Source organism: Canis lupus, chromosome 18 (assembly GCF_048164855.1).
Source record: "Canis lupus baileyi chromosome 18, mCanLup2.hap1, whole genome shotgun sequence".
In the NCBI taxonomy this organism is placed as follows: Eukaryota; Metazoa; Chordata; class Mammalia; order Carnivora; family Canidae; genus Canis; species Canis lupus.
The window spans coordinates 27,967,399-27,990,556 of NC_132855.1; the positions used below are offsets into that span (position 1 = coordinate 27,967,399).

The following is a 23,158-nucleotide window of genomic DNA, read 5'->3' on the forward strand; positions in this document are numbered from 1 at the left end:
ACTTAGACAAAAATGGAGTCAACACAAATATTACATTCCATACCTTATTTTGTTGTATGATTCCAGGATGGAGAGTATATATTTTAAGAAAGACCAAATTGGTTGCAAATTGAAGTGACAATGCAGTTTTCCTTATAATCAGTATTTAATGTAGTCACTATCCATATCCTGAACCTGTTAGAAACATACTTTCAGTTTTTAATGCTACCTACATATGTATATGTGTATGCTGTATAATTTGTGTGTGGGTATATTCTACTATTTTGCCTATGACCATCTTTCTAACATCATGTTCTGTGAAGACCTCTGCAGGTAACTCAGATCCAGACACACGGGTTTTCTCGTAATTCTATAAACAGGTCAAAACTTATTTACTCCACCTGACAAGAGGGATTCTGTAATTGCTTTTTTCCCTTGTATGGAATATTCTTTCCCCATGTCTCTACATGATTCTTCTCTATTTCATTCACTCAGATCACTCAGTAAGGTATTCCTGAAAACCTCAGCAAGCAGAGCCAGCCCTTTCCCTAAATCTCTTTTACTTTTTATCCAAAGACATATTTTCACCTGAACTTGTATCACTGTGTATTTGTTTATTTATTTTATCTTTGCTCTCCCTGATAGCACCGAATTTCCCTGTCTTGGTATTTTCAGTATTTATAGTAGTGTCTAGCACATAGTAGTGCTTAGAACATATTTTTAAAAAAATAATAATTAGTAATTAAGATCAGCAACTTTCAGGCTGATGCAGCTGATTTACCACAAAGTATCATCATGGAGTTGCATTAAATTTCAGTTTTGCTAACATATATTTTAAACAATGTGAGTCAGTGAAATCCACAGTCAGATCCACGGCAAGCAAAATACAGAATACCAAAGCCAAAAAGAAGACATTAAAAACAGAGAGAAAAAGACACAGTATCTATAAGAATTGCAACTGATTGGAAGTTGATATTTTCCATATAAAAATTAGAAACCAAAAAAGCATGGAGGATCTTCAAAATGCTGAGAGAACTGTCAACCCTGAACCACATTTCAAGAATGAGGGCAAAAAGATATCAAAGACAAACAAAACTGAAAAATTATCACTAAATAAATTTCTAAAAAATGTACTGGAATAAAGAAAACCATCCTATGGAGGTTTCAGCTACAATGATAAATGGTGAAAAAGGAAAATGGTAACTATGTGGGCAAGTATAGAGAAGCACTAATGGTTTCAAACAGTATAATGTCTCTTTAGTGATATTATTATTTTTAAAAAAGCTAATATACTAAATTATAATAGCATATAAAGTTATGACAGGATAATTGCATTTAAAACATACTAAAGTTGGGATCCCTGGGTGGGTCAGTGTTTTAGCGCCTGCCTTTGGCCCAGGGCACGATCCTGGAGACCCAGGATTGAATCCCACGTCGGGCTCCCGGTGCATGGAGCCTGCTTCTCCCTCTGCCTGTGTCTCTGCCTCTCTCTCTCTCTCTCTGTGACTATCATAAATAAAAAAATAATAATAAAAAAACTAAAAAAATACATACTAAAGTACTTGTGCTGTTAGTGAGGAGAATGGAGAGAATAATTAAGTTTAGATTTATTAAATAGGTTAAAATTTATAGTGTGTGTATTTTAAAAAAAATCTAGAGGTAATATAGAATGAGAAAAATACTTTCAATTGAAAAAAAGAGTAAGGGTGAATGAAGGTAAGAGGACACACAAATAGGGCAAAGAGGAAAAATTAAATACAATGAGAGAAATACATTTGTGTTAAACTGTGTTAAAATAAAAACAAATTGAGTTCCCCAGTTAAAATACACAGTCAGGGCATCTGGATGGCTCAGTTGGTTAAGCACCTGCCTTTGGCTCAGGTCATGATCCCAGAGTAGAATCCTAGGATGGAATCCTACATCAGGCTCCTTGCTCAACAGGGAGCCTGCTTTCACTCTGCCTATCACCCCCTCTGCTTGTACTCTCTCTGTCAAATAAATAAATAAAATCTTAAAATAAAAATAAAATACACAGATTAGAAAGCAAAAACCAGCTTTGAGCTATTTACAGGAAACAGACCTAGTATACTTAACAAAGAGAAAGTTTACAAGTAAAAGGATAGTAAATGATGAACGAAGCAAATGCTAGGGGTAAAAAAGGTAGTAATGCTATATTAATATTATACAAGTACAACTGAGAACAAAAAAACCTTTTGTGAGATAATTGTTAAATACTAATAAAAGGTTTAAGAGGGATATAATGGTATTAACTGTATCTATACACAGGAAACTATAAAGTGACACTTCTTAGTGTCAAGACTGGCAAACATTTAAAAGATTGGCAAACATTTAAAAATCTGAAAACGTCAAATGTAGACAAGAGTGAGAACGCTAGTTGAGTATGAAATCAGCACAATGACTTTGGTATTTGTTGTCTATGTGTTGTCTTTTTTTGCTCATTACTGCTTTTACTTTAAACAGATATTCTATAATGCACCATTTTAATTTATTACTCTTACATATAACCTTTTATATTCTTTAATATATTTTTTGAGTTGTTTTCTTTCTGGTTGCCCAGTGGAATATAATTAGCATTTAATAATCTAGTTCAGACATGAACCAAATTTCAGTAGTATCAAAAAACTTTGTTTGGGGGCACCTAAGTGGCTCAGTTCGTTAGGTGTCCAATTCTTCATTTCAGCTCAGGTCAGGGTCTCAGGGTCCTGAGATTGACCCCACATCAGGCTCTGCACTCAGTGGAGAGTCTGCTTCTCTCCCTCTCCCTCTCTCCCATCTCTGTATGTGCACATGCTCTCCCTCAAATAAATAAATACATAAATACATAAATAAATAAATATTTTTTTAAAGTTTGTTTTGTTGTCATATAGCTCCATTTCTCAGGTTCTCCTTTGGGCTGATATTATCATACAAATTACATCTTTATACACTGTGTGCCCACCAACACAGACTCATGGTTATTGTTTTATGCAATTGTCTTTTAAACCAGAGAGGAGAAAAAGCGTTACAAACAACAACAAAAAACAAATATACTATCATTCATAGTTATTTACATATTTACTTTTACTGGTGTTCATTATTTATTCATGTGGATTCATATGTTTCTTTCCATGTCTAATAATTTTATGTTAAAAACTGGGCATTTTAAACAATGTAATATGGAAATTTTGGAAATCAGATTTTCATCCCTCCCCAGGGCTTGTCATTATGTGTGTGTGGTTTTTTTTACTTATTTTCTTTATTGAATTAAAATTATACTATGTATAAAATAACCATGTTTATACAGACAGATTATATGTCACTGTAGTTTTGCTTATTGCCGTTTCTGAACTAATTCCATAAAGTCTATATTCTATGTTGAGTGTGGCACTGAAGTCTCTGCTTAGCTAATTTAGTGGTCAGTAAATGATTGGACAGAAATTTCCTTTAACACTGGCAATAGTCCCAAGCCTTTTTCAAGGGGCTGTGAGTGTGTGTAACACATTTTTAATATTCAGCCAGGAAGTTGACAATTTCACCTTGGCCTTCACTTCCTCTTTGAACAGGGCCTGAAAATCACCTTGAGATGAGAGCTAAGGGCCTTCTCAGGTCTTTCCTGAATGTGAACAGCCCTATAATGCATGAGGCCTTCTGGATTCTTAGGTCTCCAATGGGGCTTTTCATAGCTCTTACCACATCTCATTTCCCAGTTTTTGCTTTGATGCTTTTGGTTAGTCTATTGTTTTATCCACTGTTAACTACCATTTCAGGTAGCTATGTAGTTAACAAACCATCTTTAATTTTTCAACAACTGCTTCTGGGGAAAAAGGCTTTTCATGTCAGGTGAATTCCAAATCATGTCAAAAAAAGACAGCCTTGCAAATGGGGCCTGGTACCGAAGCACCAGACAGGCCAAATAATGACAATTCTCAGAGAAGGAGGCTTTGAAGAAGCTCCAGGCCCATTCTGTCCCCTATGGAGACTGCCAAGTTACTGGTTTTCACTGAAAAATGCAGGCTGTTATTTGTTAAGGCTACTGTGGAGCTGGAAAGGGTAAGATGAGAATAGGGTGAATTAAACCACCACGAACCTCACTGTTCTTACCAAGATTCAGCTGGTTTTGTTTTGAACACATGCTTCCTGAATTGCTGGACACTTTTGGTTGATTGCCAGAGTTCTTAAAAAATGTATCCTGACAAATTCTACCAGTTTTGTCAATGATTTTATGATGAAAAGATTTTCAGAGGTTTAAACTGCCTTTTTTTTTTTTTTTTTTTTTGCTGATGTCACTGTGGCAAATAACTTTGGAATTCTACTTTGCATGACTTACTGAAATTTACTATGTTTCTATCCTTAGGAGCTTGCCATTTTACTCTTTGTAATGCCATAGTGAAATAGCAGGCTTGTTAAAGACTATCCACAGCAGCATTATTCAGAAGAGCAAAAACCCAGAAATGTCCAACAGAAGAATAAATAAATTATGATGTACAAGGGAATACTTCTCCACAATGAAAATTAATGAATCACAGCTATATAAATTCATATGGATAAATCCTCATAACATGATTTTAAGTGGAGGAAAAGAAATCTGAGGAACAATACATTTTATAATAAGATTCCATTTTTATAAAGGTCAAAACATATGGTTTAAAACTATTAAAGAAAGGAAAAGTAATAATTTTAAAAATACAATAGATTAACAATTATTTTGGAGTCAGAAAAGAGGAAGTACTGAGAGACTTTAATAGTATTAGCATTCTTAAGTTGGATTAAAGGTTCATAGGTGTATAGTTTATCATAATAGTTTTTAAGTTATTAGTGTGATTATTTCTTTTTGTGTGGATTAAATATTTTATAATAATAAAAAAGAGATCTAGACCATTTGAAAGAGATGACTTTAACCTTTTTTTGCCCTTACATATTTGTGCTATTTCCATAGGAAATTCCTTATAGAATAGCTGAAAAAGAAAAGAGGGTTATGAGATTTACAGGCTTTGACATTTATTAAATTGTGTACAGGATCTCAAAAAATTATTTTATGTCTCTGAGCTGGTATCCTATTGGTGGTACTTCCTTCGAAGGCCTTTGTGATAATTATCACAAATTATGTATAAATTGCATATCTTCCAATAGGTGCTCAATGAATAGAAGTTCTTATTAGCAACAAGACATCACAATATCTATTTAAACATTAAAGAAAGTCATCCATCATTCAGATAATCCAGTGGGGTTTTTTTTTTTTTTTACAAATATTTCCAAAAACAACTAAAGCAATTTTTACTTTTATGATGATATTATATATAGCATTGCTAAAATAGCATCAAAATGGGTCCTCATGGTAAAGACTGGTAAGTACTGAACCATTTTTTTCCAGCCTTACTAAGGTACAAACTACAAAATTCATATATACTTAAGGTATATAAAATGATATTTTATACCATTTTTTGAACCAAGTATTGAACTACTTATAATTTGAAAAAAATACTCTTTTGGAGATATATTTATTTCTAGATATAATTTCTTAAATACCCTATAGAGCAATAAAACCAGTTTGAGATAAATATTCTTCCAATTATAGTTTCCAATAAACCTAACATTTTTGCATTTTTTGGAATATTTGAGTTCCTTTGTACTAGAACCTAAGAAACGGCCAATTTGAGCAACTATTAGATTCCAGAAATTTTCAATTGTTTGAGTATTGCATACAGATATACATGTACATATTGTTAAAAACCTGGAAAACTTGAAAGTCCCCATAATTTTGACTGAACTCCACTGAGCATGTCAATTCTTTGTAAATACACCAATTTATTGCTATAGTTTGCTGCACATGGTCTATTTAAGCATCAACATGAAACCCACTTCCTGTGCCTGGTTCATTCACCTAACTCCTTCAATCCATCAATACCTCCAGGTAAATAATGGACAGAACCTGTCAACAGTTAAGGATGTCACAATCAAGTTCAGCATCAAGCAAAAATTCCAGGTCATCAGATCTGTCCTCGGCATTTTCCTTTCTCATACACATTTCTTATCTCCTAGGTTCCCATTCTCTATGAGGTCAGTGACCTAACCTCTAGCTGTCTCCCACTTCTCAGTTCATCACTCCATCCAGGCCCACCCTATTTCAAATAAAGCTCTAATTATTCTGTTTCCCAGGGAAAATTAGTGCAGTCTCACAAAATACAGCGTTATAATATGCCAATGGTGTTTCATTAAGTTACATTGATTTACAAGGATAATGGGGTAGAGCATGTAAGAACTGAATGTAGATGCTGAAAACCAAAAATGAAACACTAAAGTTTTCTTTCTACATCTCTTATCAGAGGTTAACTTACCAGTGTCCTCAAATAAGCTTCCCTGTTTTCTTCATAGATCTGAATGAAGTGATGACTCCAAGGCCATGAGTGTTAATGCTCCTGGCCAGCAACTGTATCAGCCCTGTCATATTGGAGTCTGTGACAGGTAGATGCTGAGTGACATGTTTGATTAGCTAGTGGTCCTTAAACATGGTTCCCTCTATCATTTCTTCAATGTGGCTGCAAATGATTTAACACTGCTACCTTTCTCATATGACATTCCCATAGGCCTCCCCAAACTCTTTGTAATCAAGGGGCTCAGTCTCTTGACCTGTCAGCACTGGTGCCTTTGTTATGGTCCTGACTATCTTGGACTTTTCCTTGAGTTTAACAATCAGATAGATAAACCAGCTGCAATATCTCAAATATTCACCAAAATAAGTTGAAATTAGTTTTAAAATATCTACTATTTGGTATGCCACAGTATATACATTTGAGAATCAGATCTAATTTTCATTTGTAAATAGTTCAGAATATCAGAACTGTGTACAACCTTCAACATTATAAATTCCATCCTGGTGATTTCACAGAACAAGAAACTAAAGCCCAGAGAAGTTCAGTGATTTGCCACCAATGACACAGCATTTAAGTGGCAGAGCTTGGGCCAAGATTTCTTGATTATTAGGCTGGCTCTTTTTCTCTATTCTTCTTTCTCTCTCTTTTTGTTTTTAGCCATACCTGCTGGTTTTTCACCATGGGGGGAAAAGGATTTGCATGAATCCTTGTTCTTAACATAAATTTCTTAACATAAATAGCCAATGTTAGTACAGCTGGTAGCCACCATATCCATGCTGTATGTTGTTGACACTTTGTTTGTAATTGGCTATTTTAAATTATTACCTCCTAAAAAATAGAATTAGGCTTCTGTTCAGTACTCTTCAGATTTACATTTGGCGATTCTACATTCTGTGAGGCTAATAACAATGATGATTTTGAGTGAAACATGTGGGCATTCTATTTGAGAAGGTTTCTGAATTATTGATTAAACTCCCACAAAATCATAACAATGAGAAATTGTGCGTGCTAACATAATCATTTTCTTTGTCATTAAGTGGGTCTGTGCCAGAATTATCTTTTAAAAATTATAATACTGTGGCTTAGCTATTGTACGTTTTTTTAATTCTTTTGAAAGAAGACTTTCAAAGATCATTCTTTTAAGATATCAATCTATTCCAGTGTTACAAGTGACATTCTCAAACAGGAAGAATTATTGCTAAAAGTGCTACTGGGAGACAGCCAAAACTTCTCCATAAGGCTGATTCCTTTCCTCTTTCCAATAGTCCATTACCAAAGGTAAAGACTGAGTAGTATGCACCACATTAATGACCCCATAAAATCCCTGAAATGAGCAATTAATGTCCCAACACTGATCAAGTCAACTACACATAAGGTGTGCATATCTATATTTTAAATACAGCTCTTTTAAAAATTATATTTCTATAGGTTCTGACTTCCTACAGAGTTAAAGCAAAGGCTTCTGGGAAGACAATATATTGTAAAATATACCCTTTTACCCAGCATTTTTTACCACAAGTGGAACAGTCAGGTGTAACCGAATAAAAATTCACTAAACAGAAAAATAATCCTAATTTGATTTTACTTTAGACTAACAAAATTTGTGGTGACTATGTTGTTCACATTATATTTCCCCTATCCCTACAATTGCTAAAAATACCAAATCAAACACCACCCAGATTTCCTTATGAAGTGTGTGAACTAGTGCTTTAAAAAGTCATGTTAGCACCAACAAAGTTTATAGGGGCAACTGCATTCAAGACGCACATGGCATACCTTTAAATAACACTGTTAAAATACCAAATAAAATGTCAACGTCTGTCAGGTCTCTGGCTTTTATAAATTGTTTAGACTGGGAAACGTTGGGATTTGGACATTGTTCTTTTCATATGATGTAGAAAAGAAGAGACCATAAAAAGAAAAGAACAATAAAGCATAGATCATTTTTGAAGTTCTTTCATGGAAAAACATACCCTGGATCATTACCCTTCTAATCAACAATTTCCTTCTTCCTCCCAATCCTTCCCGTCTGGTATTTACCTTTCTCCCCCTCCCGCCCCTCCCCTCTCTCTGGGTGGTATTCTGAGCTTATACATAGTATTCAGTAATCTATTTTTTAAATTGCTTCGAAAGAGAATCTCAGGAGGACATGACAGACATGTATACACTGGGTATTTTTAATCTGAACCATGGCTTTCCTCACCATTTCTGCTCTCTTAAAAACACACCTGAGTGCCCTGACCGCAGTTTCCCCAAGGAGAGGAAGGCCTTGTGAGCAAAATTAGCTACTACCTACCTACAGACTAATTATCACACCTTAGTGGTCATCTTCCTGCCCTTTCCCTCCACCCCTTTCCTTTTATTACCACACCACACTCCCACAATTCCCAAACAACAACATCACTGTTTTAGCTTCTTCTCTGGATTTCCCACACTTAATGCAACCCAGACCTCACCTTCAGCTCTCCTGAGGCCACTTTGGAAGCCAGTTCGATGACACAGCCAACAGCCATGCGTGCAGCACCGGACGAGTGCAGCTCATTCCAAATGGTGTCACTGTCCACCTGAGCAAACAGTCAGCACGGCCCGAAGAAAGAGAGAGGGAAAACAAGAAGGAAAACGAATAGATGAAAAAGGGAGGGAGGGGGAGGGGAAAAGAGGAGAAGGGAAGAGAGAAAGAAAGCAAATTTGTGAGGAAGGACTGGCAGGGTAACAGCCTAGATACAATAACATTAGTCTTCCATCCTGGCCAGCTGAAAAGACCTTCTGGACAGAACTTTGCTTATACTTTTTCTCTATACTGACTTCTCCAATGGAAACACATTCCTGCCATGCCTCACTGCCATTCCCTGTTTAGATTTCTCATTACAAACAGCATTACATAGGCCGGATCTGGCGTAGTTACAGGCCTGCTAGAAACCAGGCCCCAGTAGTAGATAGAGTAAAAAAGCTAAGAGCACTTAGCTATACATAAAAATCGGATTTGCAAGTGCTAGAGGGGAAAAATTCAAATACCATTCTGGCTGCAGGTTTACAGGGAGCCAAAGACAATTATTAGGCAGGTAGCAGTAGCAGTCAGTGAGTAGGAAGTAGCAACCACAGTTCAGGTTCTCCAACTAAATGGAAGGAGTGTGTGGTCCTCACACTTAAAACATTCATCAAATTCAACTGCAAAGAGCAATTTGATTTTCAAAGTAGAAACTTAAAATTTCTAACATTTACTAACAGTTTGGCAGCTGTTCTTAATGTAGATTGGTATTATTAGAATTGGATAGGCCATTAAAATACATGGTTGCTTCTATAAGAGAACATTCTTATGAAAACAAAGCATAAACCAAAAATTTTTATTTATCTTTCTAAAAGTCTATTAACCCTTTTTCATGCATGCAGTAAGATAACATAGCAAGAACAAGAGAAGTACAATAACTGGTTTATAATGATCATAGATGTTACATACTTTTATGTATAAAATATTTCATAATATAAAAAACAGAATCCAATGGTAGAAGTCTCTAAAGTTACAATACATAAATTACTTGAAGCACTAGGAAATGTAATACAAAATTTGTGATTGTGCAAATAGTAAGACTTCTTAACTGGGTAAAAGAAGGGAAATCCCACACAAAATAAAGATTTTTTTTTAAAGAATTAAAGAGGCCTAATAACATGGAACAAATACAATAAATAACAATTACACATATTCACAATGTACTAAGAAGTTTCCTAAGCCTTTTAACATGCCTTTTCTCATGAGATCCTTACCAGCTTAAATTCTGTCAAGATCAATGAATAAATAAATAATGAATGAGAACAATAAATAAATAGAAAATTAAGACCTCTTCAACAATAGCATAGTGGTGAAGAGAGAAGTTTCTAAATCAACTGTCAGGGTAAAATTGTAGCTTCACCTCTAAAACCTACATGACAGTGGGCAATTAGTTAATAAATGTCTCTGTGCTTTGGTTTCCTTATCTATGACATAGCAACGTTTTAAAGTGCCATCTGTATATGATTTTAGTGAGGACTAAATGAATAAGTGATATGCAAATATTAGCTATTACTATTTAGGCTACTATTACACCCATTTTATAATGCCTAGCCCAGAGTAGAGGCCTAATAAGTGTTTACTGAATGAGCACACTACTGATTTAGAGAGGCTACTCAGCTGGCCCAAGGACCTTCAGACCCCTGACTCTGACATCACATGTCTTTCCAAATGGCTCTCCTGAAATAACCCTCACTTTCTAAGAACGTTAAGCCCTTGTCATACTCAATATCATCTTGTCAACACCACCAGCTAAAAAATGAAGGTATGATCAAATGGCCAAAGGAACCTAATCATCTGCCCTCCAAATTAAGTTTTATTTTTACCAAACAATATAAGCACTTACTTGAGCTTCATATAGATATACCTTGAGGAAGATGGTTGCTCAAGTTGAAAAATGAAAACCAACATTTACACTGTGTTGCATAGTTTTTAGCCAATTTTCAACTATTACAGAGCTATAGGTGCCATAGAAAGCCCTCACTAACCAGATTTAAAATTATTGGGAATGCAAGCAAATATAAAACAAATCAATAAATCCCAAAGACCTAATGGATGACTCAAAACCACATATAATTCCAAACCCCTTTTTACTTGACTTTAGAATACACTCTAAGTTTTTTCTTAAAAAAAAAAGAAAGAAAATTTCCTTCCAAAAAGCTATAAATACTATACTTGATTAGAAAAATATTACAACACCTGGGAACAATGTCTCTTTAACCATAATACTAAGGGGCATTAGATAGCCACAAATAACTTTAAAATTCATCTTCTTATCTACATTTTTCTATCTTCCTCAAAGTAGTCTTACAGAAATAATACTCTGTGTCTATGCCATCAATTTTGGTATATAAACCTCTACTAATCAAGATACTTATTTTTTTTAACTCATCTAATATTTGTCAGGTACCTACCATGTAACAGATGCTAAGAGTTCTAGTATACAGGAGTTACTTTTATCATAAAGCTATAATTATTGATAAAAAGAATGCTAAGCACATAGATGCTCAATGGAATGGATATATGAGATTTTTACTACACCCAAAGGTCAGGATTATTCCTAAACATGTGCTCTTTAGGAATCTATGAAGTTTATTTTAGGAGCTTATTAAATTTATTTATTTATATGTAAACATAAAAAACATTTACTTAACTACTTCAAATGGTTTTATGTATAGTTTGTAACTAAATGGCAATAATGGGGATCCCTGGGTGGCGCAGCGGTTTAGCACCTGCCTTTGGCCCAGGGCGCGATCCTGGAGACCCGGGATCGAATCCCACGTCGGGCTACCGGTGCATGAAGCCTGCTTTTCCCTCTGCCTGTGTCTCTGCCTCTCTCTCTCTCTGTGTGTGACTATCATAAATAAATAAATTTTAAAAAAATAAATAAATGGCAATAATGGTCAAGATTTTGTATATGATCTATTCATAAACCAAAAATTGTAATTAATTCTGAATTTATTAACAGATGTTGTCTTAGCTCAGCTGCCAAAACAAAATACCATATGCTGAGTGGCTTAAACAACAGGATTTTATTTCTCCCAGTTCAGGAGGCTAGGAAGTCCAAGGAGTCAGTCAATTTGGTTTCTGCTTGAAATTCTGGTTCAGTTCGCACCTTGGCTTGCAGATGTCTGCCTTCTCACTACATTCTCACACGGCCTTTCCTCAGTTGAGTGCAAGTACAAAGAGAAAGATCTCTCTCTCTTCTTCTTCTGATAAGGCCACCATTCCTATTAAATTAGGATCCCATCTGTATGACCTCATTTAGCCGTAATTATTTCTTAAAAGCCCTATTAGGTTAAATCACATCAGGGGTTAGGGCTTCTACATATGAATTTGGGGGGGATACAATTCATTCCATAGCAAAGTTATATCCCCAAAACATGTTTATAAGTCAATTTATAAGCATATTTTCCTAAGATATTGTGTTCAAAGTGGTGTTCCAGGGCCATTAGCTACCAAAATTAGTTACTAAAAGCTACCCACATGCATTTGCCATGTTATAGTTTAATAAGAGCTCCAAGGTAAAAAAAAAAAAAAAAGTATGCATGGCTCATGAAGTCTCCTGACTATTATCTCTGTCACTAGAAGAGACTCCCATACCTACTTCCTACTATTCTCAAGGGCAAAAAGTATTTCTTCTCCTGCTATGTCCTTCTTATTGGTATGAGAGATTGCCAAAAACCTTTCTCTGTATTAGTGATAGTGTCAAGGAGGTCACCTTTATATGAAAACTCTGATTTTTAACTGCTGCAAGACTTTCTGACAGTAGAAAAAAACTCTAGGTAAGAGAGATGGTTGACTCCACCAATTATTGGTGGTTCTTGGCATGGAATGGGATACTGAGTGGCTGGAAAAGAAGGAAAAATAGCAAGAAGGATTAGATTTAGTTGGATATCTATAAATGGGATTAAGGAGCTAAGATGGCAATACAATGATGGTGGAAGTAGAGACCAGAAGAACTTAGAACTGTAAGACAGGTGCTCTAGCATTTGAAAGCTGAAGGTAGAGAGATTAGGAGCATGGCACAGAGTTGGCTCTGGATATGTAAAATAATTTTAAACAATGTAAATTGTTTAGAGTAGGCCATGAAAGGGGAAAGAAATGGTAGTGGAGGAGAAAGCAATCCTGCTTACCACACTAGCTAATTACTTGCTAAAGCTGTTAAGAAATGCAAAGCAAATTCTTAAAACCAAAACTACTATAATCTGAAAAAAATCAAAGTACTTGTATCTTTTTTCTTTCCATACAACACATTCACTTCTCCTTAGTCTTTCTACCAGTTTATTCTTCAGCCTGATACGTGTGTGTGGGTGCACACCCATGTACACGTGCACACGTACATTAGGAGGCAATGGTACACAAACTGAAAAGGAGATTAGGATTCATATAAAAGACAATGACATTCAAAATAGGATTTTGCATCAGTACACATAAAAATCCATACTTTTGTGGTGAAAGAGAATTTTTTCCAAATTCCTTTGTATATCAAGAACTAAGCTGGTGGTCTCAGATTATTACATTAGTGACAGCATCAAGACAATGCTACCATTGCCTCTCTAATACTCAGAGAAGAGACTTTTTCTACCCATCAGAAAGCCAGGCCTAGACCTTATAGATTTAGTCTTTAGAAAGGATATATAAGAGGAAGAAAAAGCCAAAAGTCATCCCTTCAGATCCTGAGAGATTGGAGAAAGACAAACCTACGGTTCATCAGAGACACCCCACCAGGGAACCCTACCAGGTTTCATCTTGAAGTGAAATCAGGAGAAAATCAGCTCCTTCAAATGCTAGGCAATCAGGAACAAGAAGATGGACCAGGGAAATTGCCATGGAAGCCTGAATATCCAGAGGATAGTATGAGTGTCCAAGGACCTCATCAGGTCTCCATCCCTCCCTCATATACCCAAAAGACATCTTGAAGAGGAAGCTGAGAGATTGAACAGTTACCTATAAAAGACTGCATCCAATAGTAAGTTGATCTTGAAGTTGACTTTAAAGAGATGGATATATTAGTAATTATGGAGAAGATCAGTATAATTAGGAAAAAAAGAAAAAGCATATTTATCACACATATGAATGAGGATGGCTAATTCTAATTCTGTATCCAATTTTTAAGATCAGGAATTTATTCTGCTAGATGATAGGGAAAAAGGTATAAGCTGGATACTGAGCAGAAGTCCCAAGGGATATGCTATATACATGGCTGGTGGTATATAACTATATTTTAGAATTAATGTGGCAATATACAACTTACTACCTCCCTCAGAATTCATCTGGAATTTTTACCAAGCTTTTGCTTACAGAGCATTCTAAAAAATAGTATGCTTTTAACTTCCAAAAATTTCTGTATAAATGTACAAAACATGAAGGCAGCTTTAGTAGTCTTTTGAGTAACTGTCCAAAGAGGCTTTGTTTTACTGCCAGAATTAAAATTTATCAATTTGAAAATAGTCCCCCAAAAGTTCAAATCACTTATAAACATGTAGAAGGGTCTGGACCTAATGTGTCCAAAACTGTGGTTCAGAAATGTTAGATGAGGCTGTTCCAGAAAGTCTTTCTTTGTTAGGAACCAAGCAAATGTGGTGAGATAGGATGGAAATATACCCTAGGTTAGAGAATTATACAAGCTTGGCCCATAAAAAAGATTTAGTCATCAGAAGAGAAAGCACAATTCTGAAAACAGTACAGAGCTTGGTACTAAGATCCTTCCAGCCTGTATTTCCAGAGCCTCACATCTAGTTAGTAGGGCAGTAAGTGTAAAGAGATGGAGAAGGCTATAAGTAACCTCTGAAATAGGCAATACATTTTATATTCTGTTTAAAAAATGTGATTGAAGTAAAATACTTTGGTATCAATTGTAAAAATTATGTTAAAAGACAAAGAACGGCACATTCTTCATTTCATTATGGACCTCAGAGAATCCATGGCAACTGGCAATGTGAAAACCCCAGAATAATCATCAGAGGCCAGTGAGACTCATCAATCTGAGAAAGAAAGAGGAAAGAAAGAAAGAGGAAAGGAAAGGAAAGGAAAGGAAAGGAAAGGAAAGGAAAGGAAAGGAAAGGAAAGGAAAGGAAGAAAAAAAGAAAGAAAGAAAGAAAGAAAGAAAGAAAGAAAGAAAGAAAGAAAGAAAGAAAGAAAAGAAAGAAAGAAAGAAAGAAAGAAAGAAAGAAAGAAAGAAAAGAAAGAAAGAAAGAAAGAAAGAAAGAAAGAAAGAGAAAGAAAGAAAGAAAGAAAAAGAAAAAAAGAAAGAGAGAAAAAAAGAAAGAAACGAGGGAGGGGGATGAGGGTGTTAGAGAGAGAAAGAAAGAGGGGGGAGAGCAGGAGGAAGGAAAGAAAAAAAGAACAAGAGATAGGGGAAAAAAGTCCAGTAATTCATAAGCACATAGCAATTATTAATACTAGTCTTCTAAAACAGTTAGGAACATGCTCTCTATATGGAGGCATGGAGGTAGAAGAGAGAGTAAGGGCTAAAAGTATTAGTTACATGTCTACTTATGAAAACTTAGCCACTAGTTAATACTATTCACATCTGAAAGAAGAACATGGTGCATCTGTATCTATAAAAGATAAAAAGGAGGGCTGCTAAATCAAACCTGATCTATGAAACATGAATGGTGAAAACATAATTCATTCACTTGGAGTCATAGCAGAATGTAATTCAGAAAGTGTACAGAGAATGTGATAGACACCTAATAAGGACATTTCAGGTTTTTTCAGTTTTATTATATATTACCTTACTCTATAATACTCTGGTCTTTATTTTTTATAAATAACAATGACAACAATAATCATTGTTATCATGTCATAATTAATATACTTATTAAAATCCAAACACTATGCAAAGCTCACTGCCCAGATAAACTCAGACAATTCCTCCAACCATTGACACTGATCCTCTTACTAAGCATTTCTGTATATGAAATTCAGAGAGGTTATTTAGCTAGTAATTTAGTGCAGCTGGAATGAGAACTCAGAAAAAAAGAGTATAAACTCTTAAGCCATATTGATTTTTTATGCTAGTAAAGTCGAAATTGAAATAAACTATATAAAAAACAAAATGATTTTTAAAAATCTAGTTTATTTATAAAATCAAGGATTTTCTTAGTGAAATATACCAGATAAGACCTAATATCAACATTTTATTTTTAAAGGTATTAAAATTCTACCATGTAAAATTGATAAAATATTCAAAAAATTCAAATACCACAAGTTGTATCTGGAGTAGTTGGGCATTTTCTAATTTGTTTGCTGTTATATTAAAGCAGTAGTTATCAATGGGAGTGGTTTTCCCTACCACCTTTTCCACCTCCCAGGGTCCATTTGGGAATTTCTGGACATTTTTGGTTGTCAAGCCTGAAGGAGCAGATAAGCTTCTAGCCTCTGTTTGGTAGAAGCCAGGAATGCCCTAAACATCTTAAAGTGCAATAGGACAGTACAGAGAAGTTATCTTGCCAAAACGTCAATAATGCCAAAGTTGAGAAATCCTGCCCTAGAAACATTGAGATTCATATAAATAACAGTGCTACCTTCTTCACATGGGCTGCTAGAAGTCTCAAAGTCAAATTTGTGGTCCTTGTCTAGTAAAAATATTAGCTACGACAACACTTTATATGCTAATCCCATCCCTAGCTCACTGTATTTTCACTTTTGTATGATGACAACCTGCCTTGAATATACACCACACATAAACACTTCATGTTTATTTTGAAAGTTTTGAAATCCTTTAAGGAATATGGCAAGACTAAAAGGAAAATATAGAGATCCAAGATGCAAAAAGAGCAAAGAGACCCCAGAGGATGCAGGCAGAGAAGAGGAGAGAGAAGAAATAGGAAGGAAATCACTTTATACTTTCATTGTTAATTTTAAGTTGTGTTTTCTCTCTTGCATTTTCTTTGGAATACAACCAAGAATGATTTTTATCAACATTGTTCTTTTCCTGAATTTATCCAAATAATTCTGTATCCTGAATAAAATCAACATTAATATAAATTTATATTAAAGGGTTGTTCTGTCCTTTTCAGTTTCTTCAGTTTCACAAATAGTAGTGACAGAGCCAGGAAAAATCTTTCACAGTTCTACCCATTCTTTTGCTTCAATCTCAACTTATTTTTGCCTAATACATGAAAGAAAGGGATGATAATTTCTTTTAATGATTTCAAAAAAGAGATAATTATATAATATCAGTGGCAAAATAAAAGATCAAGGACATCATGTGATTATTGGCATTTATACAAAAAAGAAAAGAAAGAAAGAAAGAGACAAGTTCTAACTATTAAAATCAAGTCCTTGAGAAATGCTTGTTTATAAGAATGTTGGGTTTGTCCCTGCACATGTGGCTGGGAGTAAATGGACAGTCTGCTGCATTTGAGTGGCTATGATTCATTTCGTTTAGTGGAGATATCTAAGTGCCATTTGTGAGTATACCCACACTTCCAAATGTTCAATTCTTTTGAAAATATTCTGAGCATCTGAGAGCTGGGTTACTTCAAACACCATTGCTTTCACAGTTTCTTTACTCCACTGTGAATTAGAAGCATGAATAAAAATGACCAAAATCCATGGTCAGGATTTTGCAAGAAATCAAGATGCTTCCTTAGTGCTACTCCTGCCCCTTATTCAGAAGCCTCTGTGTATGTGAAAATCCTTAGAGTAATCACTTATGTCTTTCATAGTTTTTTCCTTTTTTAAAAAATTACTTACTCTGAGAATGACTCCATTAAAATGGATAACACACAGTGCACAAAATAATCAGAGTTCTAAGTAGGCTAACTGTCCAATAGTTCTGTCACTGAATAATATATATTGTTCTTGCAATTTATGGTTTTAAAAACAGCAATAATAATAGCAATCTCCTTCCTAAACAGATCTGCAGCAGGAATACTTTAAATATTAACTAAAGTATAAAGAATTTCTTTGGTGTTAAGGGGTACGTAGTGACCCTTTTACATAGACAAATAGATCCATGAACAGGAAAAGGTACAAAAAATTAGCTTAAAGAGACTCACATACAGAAGTGGTACAACTAGGTCTAAAGCAGTAGCCACATGTTCAAAAGACTCCAGAGGTCACACTGTTAATATAGATGTAATATAATGTAATGTAATGCAAGGTGAATGAAAGGTAGGGCCCTTGGTATGATTTTTCAATCTTAAATATTGAGAAGAATTCACTTTTTATTTTATTTTTTAATAAATTTATTTTTATTGGTGTTCAATTTGTCAACATATAGAATAACACCAAGTGCTCATCCCATCCAGTGCCCACCTGAGTGCCTGTCACCCAGTCACCCTCACCCCCCGCCTACCTCCCCTTTCACCAAGAATTCACTTTTAAAAAAAAATCCCCAGCCAGGCTAAAAGAAACTTATCTATGTGCTAAATATGGCTCCTGGGCTATCAGTGCATAACTTTTGCTGTCTAGGGTAACTTATTTCTTTTTTTTTAAGATTTTATTTATTTATTCATGACAGACACAGAGAGAGAGGCAGACACAGAGGCAGAGGAAGAAGCTGGCTCCCCACGGGGAGCACAATGCTGGACTCGATCCCAGGACCCCAGGATCACTTAGTCAAAGGCAGACATTCAACCACTGAGCCATCCAGGTGTCCCTAGAGTAACTTACTTCTACACAAAGTTTGAAAATTCTAAAGGAGGAAATGGGGGAAAAAAGTATATCAGAGAAACTAGCTGGGTTGATTTCTTGGGCAAAATGATAAAAGTCTAAGGATTTCTTAGTGTGAAACACTTGGAGAGTATAACAACCCTAATTCCTGGGGGGGGGGGCGGGGTGGGATATGTTTATAAAGGAGTCTAGCTTTGCCTAAGGATAAGACTAAAGCAAGGATGCTCAGGTTAACATTTCAAGTAAATGTTATAAATATTCACAGCACTACAAAAAGTTTCATTGCACTATTAAAATTTGCTACTTGAGAAAATTCATAGTGGTGAAAATTATAATTAATTCAGCAATGTTTTAAAATTGATTTGAAACTTATCAATTGCAGTAATGCCTACATGCATTTAAAAATGTAGCCTCATATTTCTGACACATCTATCCTAATTAAAAAATGCTGAATAAATAATTAGTTAACTGTTGGGGAAAGGTTCCAAGCTAAGGTCATAAGGCAGGCAAGTAACTGAATTGTCTAATGCAGGTGTAACTGGATTCTTGGAAGGGGGAAAGAAAAAATAAAGCAGAATGACTGACAACTTCTCAAAATAGTGAAACCACAGATCCAAAAGATTCAGACCATAAGTAGAAAAAAAAATGCCATCAATTCAATTATAATAGCAGACAAAACCACACCTAGGTGCATCACATTCAAACTGCTAAAAAATAAAAAAGTAAAAATAAAATATTGAAGGCAGCCAGAGAAAAGATACATTGCGTACAATACTGAACTATGACAGGAATTTTGACTGATTTCTTAGCAGAAACTACTTAAGCCAGAACATAAAGGAGTGATGTCTTCAAAGTTTTTAAAGGAAAAAAATGTCAATCAGAATTCGATACTAACAAAAATATCTTCAAAAAATACTTTTAAAGGGCAAAATAAAGATTGTTCAGAAAAATAACTGCTGAGGTATTATTCTTCCATCAGACTTGAGTCACAAAAAATGGCAAAGACGGACTCCTGGGAGGCTCAGCGGTTGAGTGGCTGCCTTCAGCTCAGCACGTGGTCCCGGAGTCCTGGGATCCAGTTCCTCTAGAGCCTGCTTCTCCCTCTGCCTATGTCTCTGCCTCTTCCCTGTGTCTCTCATGAACAAATAAATAAAATATTTTAAAAACATGGTAAAGAGGGATCCCTGGGTGGCGCAGCGGTTTGGCGCCTGCCTTTGGCCCAGGGCGCGATCCTGGAGACCCAGGATCGAATCCCACATCGGGCTCCCGGTGCATGGAGCCTGCTTCTCCCTCTACCTGTGTCTCTGCCTCCCTCTCTCTCTCTGTAACTATCATAAATAAATAAAAATTTAAAAAAAAAAAAACATGGTAAAGAAAATCATAGAGGAAATGAAGAGTGCTAAAAATGATAATAATGAAGACATGCATATAAAAGAGAACTTTTTCCTTATTTCTATTTCCTTAAAACACTGATTAAAGCAAAAATATTAAAAAATATACTGAGGGGTTTATGGCACATGTAAAAATTGATGTATCACAACAAAATACATAGAATGGAAGGAGAGGACCACAAATAAACTGCTTAGGATTTTCATATTACATATGAAGTAGTGTAATAGTACCTGAAGGCTGACTTTGAAATATATTATTAAGTATAAATGCTAGAGAAACTACTAAAAATATAGATATAAAACTAATAAGTTAATAGTGGAAATAAAAGATATAATTTTTAAAAATATTCAATCCAAAGGAAAGCAGAAAAAGAAAACAAACAAGCAAATAACAGATGTAAATATAAAACAACTAACAAGATGGCAAATTTAAATTCAATCAGTAAAAAACACTGGTCTACAATATTGCTACTCAAAGTGTGGTTCATGGCACTGTGAGGGTCTCAGTCTACAGTAAGATAAACAAAAGGAAGCATTTAGCAACTTCTATAGCAATTTTTTAGAATAATTTTATATCTGTTCAATCCAATAAGAATGAGTTTTTATTGTGTATGTTTTTTGTATCTCATTTTTAGTAATTCTTTTTTATTGCATTTTATGGAAAGCATTGCTCTATGACAAGAAATAAAAAGTAATCAGGGATCCCTGGGTGGCGCAGCGGTTTGGCGCCTGCCTTTGGCCCAGGGCGTGATCCTGGAGACCTAGGATCGAATCCCACATCAGGCTCCCGGTGCATGGAGCCTGTTCTCCCTCTGCCTGTGTCTCTGCCTCTCTCTCTCTCTCTCTCTCTCTCTCTGTGACTATCATAAATAAATAAAAATTAAAAAAAAAAGTAATCAAACAAAATCTTGTCCTTTACCACATAATAATTTGAGGAGCATTGATTTCATAGAGAAAGGACTTTCCTTCCAAATTGTACACAGATAGAACTCTATTTGGGTAAAAGAGACAGAAAAAAAAGGGAAGCTGGAGGTAAAATTAGAAGTGTTTGTTAGGTGGGGTTCCTAAATGGCTCAGTCGGTTGAGCCACTGACATTTGATTTCAGCTTAGGTCATGATCTCAGAATCATTGGATCAAGTCCCACATCAGGCTCACAGTCAGCAGGGAGTCTACCAGAGATTTTCTCTCTCCCTCTCCCTCTGCTCCTCCCTCAACTTGCACATGTGTGTACATGCCCATGCTCTCTCTCTAAAACAAATAGATAAATCTTTTTTTTTTTTAAGAATAATGACCTCTTTTTTTTTTCTTTTTTTTTAGATTTTACTTATTTGAGAGAGAGAGCACGCACACAGGAGGTGAGGGAGAAAGAGACAGGGAGGACAAGGAAGAGAAAGAATCTCAAGCAGACACCCTGTTCAGTGCAAACCTGACACAGGGCTAGATCTTTCCACTCTTGACATCATGGCTTGAGCGGAAACCAAGAGTTGGATGTTAACCAAATGAGTCACCCAGGAGCCCCGTGTTAGTTTTATTAATAAATTACCCTGAACAAGGTATGTTGTACACCAAGAGGAAATGACTACTAATAATCTGCCTAATAATTCCAGTAATAGTTTATACCTGGAGGCCTTTATAAACCCCAGAATTTGGAGAAATTGTCAGGTTTTCTGATAAGCTTTTTTAACAGACTTTTCAATGAGCCAATGTTTGGACTTCTCCACCTTTTTCCAAAACTCTTTTGGTGGTAGCTTTGGCAATGATTTTATCAATGTTTAGTGTAATACCACCTTATCTATCTGGCTGACATTAGAATTTGAGTGAGAGACCTTGAAAACTACCATTTCCACTTACAAATTTTTCAAACCTGGGCAAGTTTATTAACCATGCTCTAAATAAAAATAGATATGACACAGCTTTCCTCAGAGGATTATTATTAGTATTAGTCAATGCATTCAAAGTGCTTAACCAAGTGCAATACGACAGTGAGAGCAGTAAGCTCTCAGTAAAAGTTCACTAAGGAAAAAAATATTCCAGAGTTTTGGTTCCAAAATTACTTTCTATTCAGCCACACATCAAAAACAAAAATCATCTGTGATAATGCTGGAAGCCAAAAACTACTTCTAATCAGAAAGCTACTTTTTCTTCTAGCTGCATATGGATCTAGTTCAACTGGAGTTTCCTGAATGAATGTCGGCCTTTTCCAAGCACATCCAGCATAGCTCAATCATTGGCACCCGAAACAAAGCTAATGCTCTGAAAAGCCGCACATGATAGAAATTAAGCTACCTGTACTGAAAGTGGATGTGAAAGTATTTAAAAGGGAAGGAGAATGACTTAGAAGAAAAGGAATTTTTAGGCACAGTCTCCTCTGTAAAATCTAAATGCAGCTTGTTGATTCTTCTCGGAAATATTCCCAGAGTTAAATATAATACTAGTTTGCCCATTAACAGAACAGGTTTCATATGCACTGTGCATGGTTAATGTGGTACATGATTCTTCCACGGATGCCTTGGATATTTCACCCTGAAAGTTGGGAACTGAAACTCCTCAGCCAACATTAAGCAGTTTAGTAAGCAGCTGCTGCTATGCTATGCTGCTGCTTGGGCCACGGGGCATTTCTGAATAATTGAGTTTAAGCTTAAATAATGATCAGATGCCCATAGAAACCTCCTGTGAGATACCAGACTCAACAAAGAAACAGGTTTTCATCACAGTACTGATTCTGTACCACTTTAGGCACGCTGTATAAAAATTAAAACTATGAAAGAAATTAAGTACTTTTTAACTTTTGCATTACATCAGGTAAAGTATATCATTTAAATGAATCATCCATTGTGGATCAGCTATTTCTGCAGACAGTATCTTGATTTGGTAACTTAGAAATTACCTAATATTTTTAAGTCACTGGAATCATATCAGCTTGATTTAATTTCTGAGAAACTTTAGTTTTAATTTTTCTACAGAGCTTATTCTGTTTTAAGCTCTATATAGTATGTATAATGGCATCTGCAAGCCAAATTTCTTTTTTGTTTTAGGAAATAGGATAATTACCTTTTACCAATTGAGAGGTATTTGAGAAGGTTTTCAATCCTCAAGCCTCTACTTTTAGGGTTAGAGCTGAAGATTCCAGTACTTATTTCCTTTCCAGGAAGAGTGAAAGTAGAGGTAGGAGTAGGAAAGATTCAGAGAGAGAGAGAAGCCTAGCATGTCAGTAGATGCAGTGAAAGAGATAATAAAGTCAAAT

General features: G+C 35.3%; 1 protein-coding gene across 23 annotated transcripts in view; it reads right to left on the minus strand.

Moving 5' to 3' along the window:
* HDAC9 (histone deacetylase 9) overlaps nucleotides 1–23,158 on the minus strand; it is a 911,611-nt gene that overhangs the window by 212,345 nt on the left and 676,108 nt on the right. For all 23 annotated transcript variants that reach the window (XM_072783863.1, XM_072783864.1, XM_072783866.1 and 20 more), the window contains one exon: nucleotides 8,807–8,914. In XM_072783863.1, the coding sequence (XP_072639964.1) occupies nucleotides 8,807–8,914 (108 nt within the window). The remainder of the gene's footprint in view (nucleotides 1–8,806; nucleotides 8,915–23,158) is intronic.